The sequence below is a fragment of the Mizuhopecten yessoensis genome, unplaced genomic scaffold, assembly GCF_002113885.1.
Source record: "Mizuhopecten yessoensis strain PY_sf001 unplaced genomic scaffold, ASM211388v2 scaffold10621, whole genome shotgun sequence".
NCBI classification, from domain to species: Eukaryota; Metazoa; Mollusca; class Bivalvia; order Pectinida; family Pectinidae; genus Mizuhopecten; species Mizuhopecten yessoensis.
The window spans coordinates 201,911-209,486 of NW_018408638.1; the positions used below are offsets into that span (position 1 = coordinate 201,911).

At 35.9% G+C, this 7,576-nt stretch overlaps 1 protein-coding gene across 1 annotated transcript in view; it reads right to left on the reverse strand.

Annotated features, from left to right (window-relative positions):
- Positions 1-2,111: 2,111 nt before the first annotated feature.
- LOC110461444 (DNA replication licensing factor mcm5-like) overlaps positions 2,112-7,576 on the reverse strand; it is a 12,135-nt gene continuing 6,670 nt past the window's right edge. Inside the window, exons 10-15 of the mRNA XM_021514896.1 lie at positions 7,362-7,477; positions 6,707-6,835; positions 5,736-5,878; positions 3,616-3,743; positions 2,707-2,810; positions 2,112-2,672 (exon numbers count right to left, since the gene is read on the reverse strand). Coding sequence (XP_021370571.1) covers positions 2,709-2,810; positions 3,616-3,743; positions 5,736-5,878; positions 6,707-6,835; positions 7,362-7,477 — 618 coding nt within the window. The 3' untranslated portion in view covers positions 2,112-2,672; positions 2,707-2,708. The remainder of the gene's footprint in view (positions 2,673-2,706; positions 2,811-3,615; positions 3,744-5,735; positions 5,879-6,706; positions 6,836-7,361; positions 7,478-7,576) is intronic.

Here is a 7,576-nt window from a genome sequence, read left to right on the forward strand (position 1 = left end):
AGGTATCAGCTGATTCAGTATCCAGGTAAGCAAGACCGGCCTCCTGGTTAACTTCTGTTTACTCTGAAGATTTATTTATGAAATTACTTTATACAGAAAAATTTCCACCGCAATTTAACTTTTTGTCATCAACATCTAGTACAAATCATCAGGACAGTAAAAAAATAGTACCCCATACAGCATATACAGTAATAATTATGTGAAAGACGATATTAAAATTGGGCCAATATGGATTTTACCACAGAAGGATCAAAGTCTCCTGGTATACAGTATTATGGCTACAAACCTGTTCTAAATGCAAAACTTAATTGTACAAATTTAAGGTTTTCATCTTTATATATTTCTTTTTTTACTATTATTTTTGCATTCTGTTCTGTGTTCAATAACTTTTCCATTAAGTGCAATGCAAGTCAATGATTTGCCCATTTTAATCATCAATAAAACATGTATCCAAGATTCCAGTTGTTTTATTATCCCTTTTACAAGGAGATACATTATTGTATAACTTTTGCCTGTATGTATCTATGCTTGCTATTCTCAAGATTATTAGCCCACCATCATTAGATGGTGGGCTATTCAAATCACCCTGCGTCTGTGGTGCGTTGTCAGTCCGTCATCCCTAAAACAATTCTTGTTAGTGCTATTTCTCAGTAAGTACTGGAGGGATCTTTATCAAATTTCACATGAAGGGTCCCCATGATCCCTAGTTATGCATATCGGTTTTTAAGACTGATCACAAACCAAGATGGCCAACAGCCAGCCATCTTGAATTTGAGAATGAAAGTTTGTTAACGCTATATCTCATAAATTATTGGTTGGGTATTTCTCCAATTTCACATGAAGGTTCCCCCCATGATCCCTAGTTTAATATGCATATTGTTTTTTGGGACCGATCACAAAACTTAAATAGCCGACAGGCAGCATATTGATTTTGAGAATGCAAGTTTGTTAGTGCTATTTCCGAGAACTTATTGAAAGGATCTTTCTCAAATTTCACATGAAGGTTCCCCATGATCCTTAGTTGTGCATATAACCGTTTTTTGGGACTGATCACAAAACCAAAATGGCCGACAGGCAGCCATCTTGTATTTTTCACATGAAGGTTCCTCTTGTTCTTAGTTATGCATATCAAATCATATTGGCTGGCCATCTTGTTACAGTTTAAGTTTGTTATCGCTATTTCTCAGAATTTACTAGAAGAACTTTTCTCAAATTTGATATGTAGGTTCCCCTTGGTCCTGAGTTGTGCATGTTAACTTTTGAGGTTGATCAAAAGATTTTATTAAGATGGCGGATAGGCAAACTGATCGAACAGACAAGAGAAAATATCAAACTGACATAGAACTAATGAAGATGGTACTATGGTGGGCACCTATATAAGCTAGATTCCAGTCTTGAAACTCCCAATACGTTTGCCTTCGACCTAGAATTTCACCATCTCGCACCTTGACATTAATTTAGCACCAGTATTTTACAGATTTCAATGACAATTACCTGAATATTTGCCTTATACATGTAAATACCTTGAATATGGGAATCGTCAGTTATTGGTCAATTAAAATTAATCTCGCACCTGCACTTATCATTCAAATGGCCAATCTTGACTGATATTTATAAAACTTTGTACACATGTTGGTCATTACCTAGGTAGTTGAGCAGATGTGTTAATTTTTATTTTGATTATTTAAATAACAGTTGCAATATTTAGATTTGGTAATGCATTCGATACCTTAGACAGTTGTGCAATCGAGACCCACTTTTTTTGCAGTTAAACTAGATTGTTCTTTGATTAAATTTTCCATTTCTAATCATTTATGTGAAAGCATGGGGCATGATCAGTTCCTAGATTTGGCGGTATGGGTGCATTTTATAGCCTTCGTTTTTGTTTCTATTGTTCATCATCAACTTTGAGATTCCATTTGTTCATTTCCAGTACAACCGGTATTTTTCTCTCTTCATTAAATACCTTTTATCGTGTGGTTTTTACCAAACAGGTCTTTGTTAAACAGCTGTCAGATATTGATAAGCATGTTTATAATGAAATAATGTAAGGGAGACAATTTCAATGTGTATAAAAGGAATCTTATTCAAGTAGTAAAAGGCAACTAAGCTTATATTTAAGACAAGTTTATTCCCTTTAATATTTACAGAATTCAATGCTACTTGATAAATATATACATGTACATACAATAGATTTGTTCTAGTCATTCATAACTCGCAACACACTGTACAAACTTCCATATATCAAATGCACAAGTCCAATATTCTAGAGCAAATCCAGGAAAAATCCTTCCCATTATCACATTACAGTTCATAACCAATTAATGGTATAACAAGTACAGTTCATACACAAATTAATGGTATAACATGTACAGTTCATACACCAATTAATGATACTACAGTTCATACACCAATGAATGATTTAATAACATAAGCCATCAAACTATACTGCACCATAACACTGACTTGGGAATAAATTCTCTGAAGTGTCTGAAAAATGTGAATTTTCATCATTTATCCATGCCCAAATATTTTGATTTCTAGTGCATACTTGATTTGAATGCATTATTATGCTATTAGGCTTGGAAAGCTTCGTCCAATCATGAATGGTTTTGGAAGTCCTGAAAAGTTTTGATGCCTTGTGATAAATATCTTGTAAACTGTGGTCAGCGATCTACTTGACCCTGTATAACATCTTCCTCTGCATTCTACTTGACCCTGTATAACATCTTCCTCTGCATTCTGTGTTGTACCTCCCCACGTCTCATCATGAAGTGTAGCACTTTGTATATGGAGCGTTCAGGATATTTCTGCAAGGACAAAATAGAATACATAAAGGCAATTCAAATGAAATTACTTTTAAGGGGTTAATATCAAACACACATTGTTTTTTATCTCTTCGTGTATTGTTTCAACAAAATCAGAATGTCATGCATTGTTTTTATCATTTCTGGGTTTCACACTGAAAATTACATTGGGTACAATAATTAGTACAAGGGGGTAAGGAAGGCTTCAATTTGAACCAACACATAGTAATGGGGGGCAATCCTGAGATAATGGTTCAATGATTATCAAAAACCCTTTCTATCGGTGAAATGCTACATGCAAAAAAAAGGAACATTTATCTTTGTACGTGTACTTCGGTTGAAATTTGTTTAAATTTAAGATGTTCTTTGCCAGCATTGTCTCTGACAAATATGTTACTCTTTAAAATGATTACATTAAAGTCTAACAAGCATTACTAGTCTGATCATTACATTCATTGCCAATCAGCGTAGTTCCAGTATTCTCAACAGAATATTGCTCTCCAGTGATGTAGAATGGATAAGTAAATCCTTTATCCACTGTAGGTAACAAATGTATGTTAGGTCCAATCAAGAGGGGATTACTTATTATAGCAGCATGGTTGACAATCTTGTTCAGCCAACACATAACCTCACCTGATAAGGTCCCCCTCATATCAAACATCTCGAGTCTCAACTTTGCCTAAATTTTGAGATTTCTCATCATCTCAGCAGGATCATGGAAGGAACATTTATGCAGTTTGGTCAAAATCGGATTTGCCAAATGACATGTTTTTTTTATATTTTTTTTTAAATAAAAAAAAAATCATACCTGTCTTGTAAAGTCTTGAATAATAGCATGTTCCGATACTTGGGATCCAATGATAAATCGTCTTTTGATCTGTTTTTCAATCCTGCTCAAAAGCTCCTGGTCTTCCTCCGTTGTGAACCCTTCAACACCTGTTTGGAGACAAACGATATTGGTACCAAAACATTTCAATTCAAAACAATGGTTTCCTTAATATTAAAACCAAGATATCTCTTTACAAAAGTCCCCGAAAACTAGAAATACGTCACCCTATCATTCTGTATGATAAATCATTGACCAAGTTACAACGGATATATTTCCACCTGTCAATCAAAATAGTAGACAATGACCAGGTGTAAATACATACACACTGTTCAGGTAGCCATACAAACACATGGAATTAATCAGAAAGCATGTCGCAAATTACTCCAACAGTGTTACAGGTTTACACGGCATGATACTTTTGACAGGCGCCGTGTTACAGTCGGCAAAATCATCTCCGATAAAAAAGGCCGACCAGCGGCCTCTTAGTTATAGTAGTCGCAATTATAACGTTAGCGTTGACCATCGCCTCAAATATGGGGAGATCTGCACGCTGACACGGTCACCTAGCATGGGCAGAACAGGTAATTGGAATATAACGATGTTGTTTTCACAACAATAAGTTTCAGAAAAGATTCAATCTTATATACGGATAAATCTTTAAACTTTTTTTTTGGTTATGAAATACACATTTCCAAGTAGTTTTCTGATGTCTGCAAATCCGTCTGAATCAGTCCTCGATATCGGCAGAGTGTGTACGCTTAAAGACAGTCACTAAAACAGGTCAGACAAAGACCGCCAACAGCCAAATTCGCAAGACATGAAGAACACCAAACAATTGTGATTTCAGCAATTCTTCTTTGAAAAGAAAAGATTGGGATGTATTTGGCTGTTTTCAACCTGTTAATATTTATTTTGCAAACTTAAACTTTTATCAATATCGGTTCAATTTGCATGGATGCCACCTTGTAAATTCCTGTCGGTTAATAGTATCACGCGACCTTGACTCTTTGCAGTACACAAACTTGCTAACTTCGCCACTTTACCCATGTCATTTTGACACATTCCTACTGTCAAGATTGACAAGTTCAGCATGATTTTACCCAAGAACAACATTTTAACCCCAGTGATAAATGCAGCAATTCTTCGTTATGTTTCCCCGATACGTGGTATTTATTAATTCACAACATAACGTCCTGAAGAGTTAGGCCTACTTTACTCGAGTTTATTTATCTGATTCTATCGTATAATATGACTTTAACTTGCAACTTTTCGTAATTGTTGAATTGGCAATGCAATCAGGGGTTATTCAACGAAATTTAGCAGTTTATTGCTGCGTGCATCTTTCAAAACATTTCCGAAAATCCTTGAAAGATTTACGATAAATGTCACGACCAAGGACTGGTTTTGGATTTTTCTTGAGTATTACACCCCTTTCTTGACACTTCATTTTTCCTTGAAAAAGTGTGCACGTTACACAAATATTAACGGCAGTCGTCGGTCAGACATAAAATATCTAAATCAATCAATAGCAATTTATAACAAGACAGTTTACCACTTCGGCAACCTCAAAGGTGCCCGATTCATACTCGGAACATCTTTAGGTTATATGTAATTCCCGTGTGAAATTTGGAACGCCTTTAGGTTTTATGATATTCCTGTTTAAAAAGGAAATCAATATCAGAGTTATCCAAGAGCTTGTAATTAGCACCTGGTATATTCCGACAAAAGCACTAACTTAACAGCCCAAGACAACAGAGGTCAAAATCTGGGACTGAAACCCAGGGGTGGTGACTAAAAAGGTTATTGCTCTTCAAAGCATCCCTATTTTTGTTTTAAGGTCCAGTAATCACAGTTATGTGATCACTGTTCATTTCGTTTGTGGGTAAAAATATTGTGCACACCTGTCCCCCATTTTGATTTAACTTTCTTTTCATGCTTTGTTATTTTTTTTACCAAAGGAACCTTTGCTTCAAGTTTATAAAATTTGGGAAAAAGTACCTGTTCTAGGGCAGGGACGAATGGACGACACAAAACAGCAACAATGTGACAATCAAACTTTGGCGGAGACAAATGGTCAAAACAGTGACATCAACACCAACCTGATAGATTCCCAGACATAGCAGCATCCAATGTGGACACCTGAAATAGTCTCAGGGCCTCGTCAACATCCCCTTCCAAAGCAAACGGCTGCATCCTCATCTTGGCCAAGGACTCCGACATTCTAATAATGGCTTCCAATTGCCTATCAACATTTAATATGAACACTTGTTTCACTGCAAAATTTTACATGCAAAAATAGCTTAAATGCGACTGTTCTTTTCACTTTCTAATACACAAAGACCACTTGGTCAAGGGTAATTATCTTTTGTAATTATGATGTGGAAACAACTTTGTTTGTTATTTCAGAATCAGTGGAAATGACCCTGGCCAATGTACTTAATATCCTCTATACTTCATTTTTGTACAAGGGTTTATAGCAATTTTGACTTTTGACCCCAAAATCATCAGGGATCCCTCATCATATGGGTAAATCATGATATGATGTTTCGAGGTACTATGTGAATAGATAGTAATATGTTTCGAGGTCCCATGTGAATAGATAGTAATATGTTTCGAGGTTCCATGTGAATAGATAGTAATATGTTTCGAGGTCCTATGTGAATAGATAGTAATATGTGTTAGTTAACAGTTTTCATGCAACTAGTGACCATGATCTTAATACAATTCACACGATAATCAAGTTCCTCCTCACAACATGGGTGGTTGTGAAGAATATAGGACATACCTAAAGGAATACAAAGAATATATGGTCTGGAAACCGAAGTGTCTACAGGACAGACATGTGGATTCCTGGATAATCCCCCTCCCTTACCCCAAACTAGGCTTGCATTGAAAGGGTGCAAAAATGAACATTTTATTCAAGATAATTCACTACTTTGTGTAGCAATAAATATCATTGACGGGGAATGTTTTCACAAAACCTGTCGCGTTTAAAAGGAATGTAGGAATATTGTTTGGACAAGAACCGACATATAAAGACTTAAATGCGTTTTTCCAATACTCGACTCACCTGACAGTAATTGGTATACTGATACGTTTTCCGGTTTCCCGCTCATATTCGCCGGCACTGTTTCTCATCAACACGTAACGGTTCTTCAGCTTTTCAGCAGCTTCCACTGCTAATCTTGGGCCACATCTCCTACAACAACACAGATGTCACCATTTCAGAAATGTCTCATCTTCACATACCACGACTCAAGTCATGCAGAACAACTAATGTAGCTTAACCTTAGAAGTATTTTTAACATGTGATTTCCATGTAAGACAGAAAAAATACCAGATTCTGTTTTTAAGTGAAAGGATTTTAAAATTTCTAATCTTTGGCTGCTAATTGCTTTTCCATCTCGATAGCTGCTAGGAAAGACAACAAGGCATTTGCAAATATAATGTGGTATAATTTACAGGACAAGAAAAATTCCACTGGATTATCAAAAACAAACTCTTGCTCTGCATTGTATGTTTCTATTTGTTCATAATCTGGTTAATAGTTGGGTAAATTATACGATACTATAAAAGATCCTCAAACTTCCATTGCAGCATCCATGAAATGTTATACTCTTACCATCCCCTATAACTACTGTTGTAAGAACTGGTTACCCCCGTATAAGAATACACACCTCTACATAATATCCCTATTACTTGAAGATAATGAATGCAGTACTTACGTCCTACAGTAGGAGATATACTTCTTCAGTGTGAGCAGGTTTATCTCTCCGTCAGCATGCTCCTCAGACATTTGATGTGAATTCAGATGTACATTCATTACGTGCTTTGCCAGTATCTAACAAGATAAAAGGAGACATCATCCGTTATTATCATTGTGTGGGGGATAGTTTACCTTCATTGGGTGGGGGGATAGTTTACCTTCATTGGGTGGGGT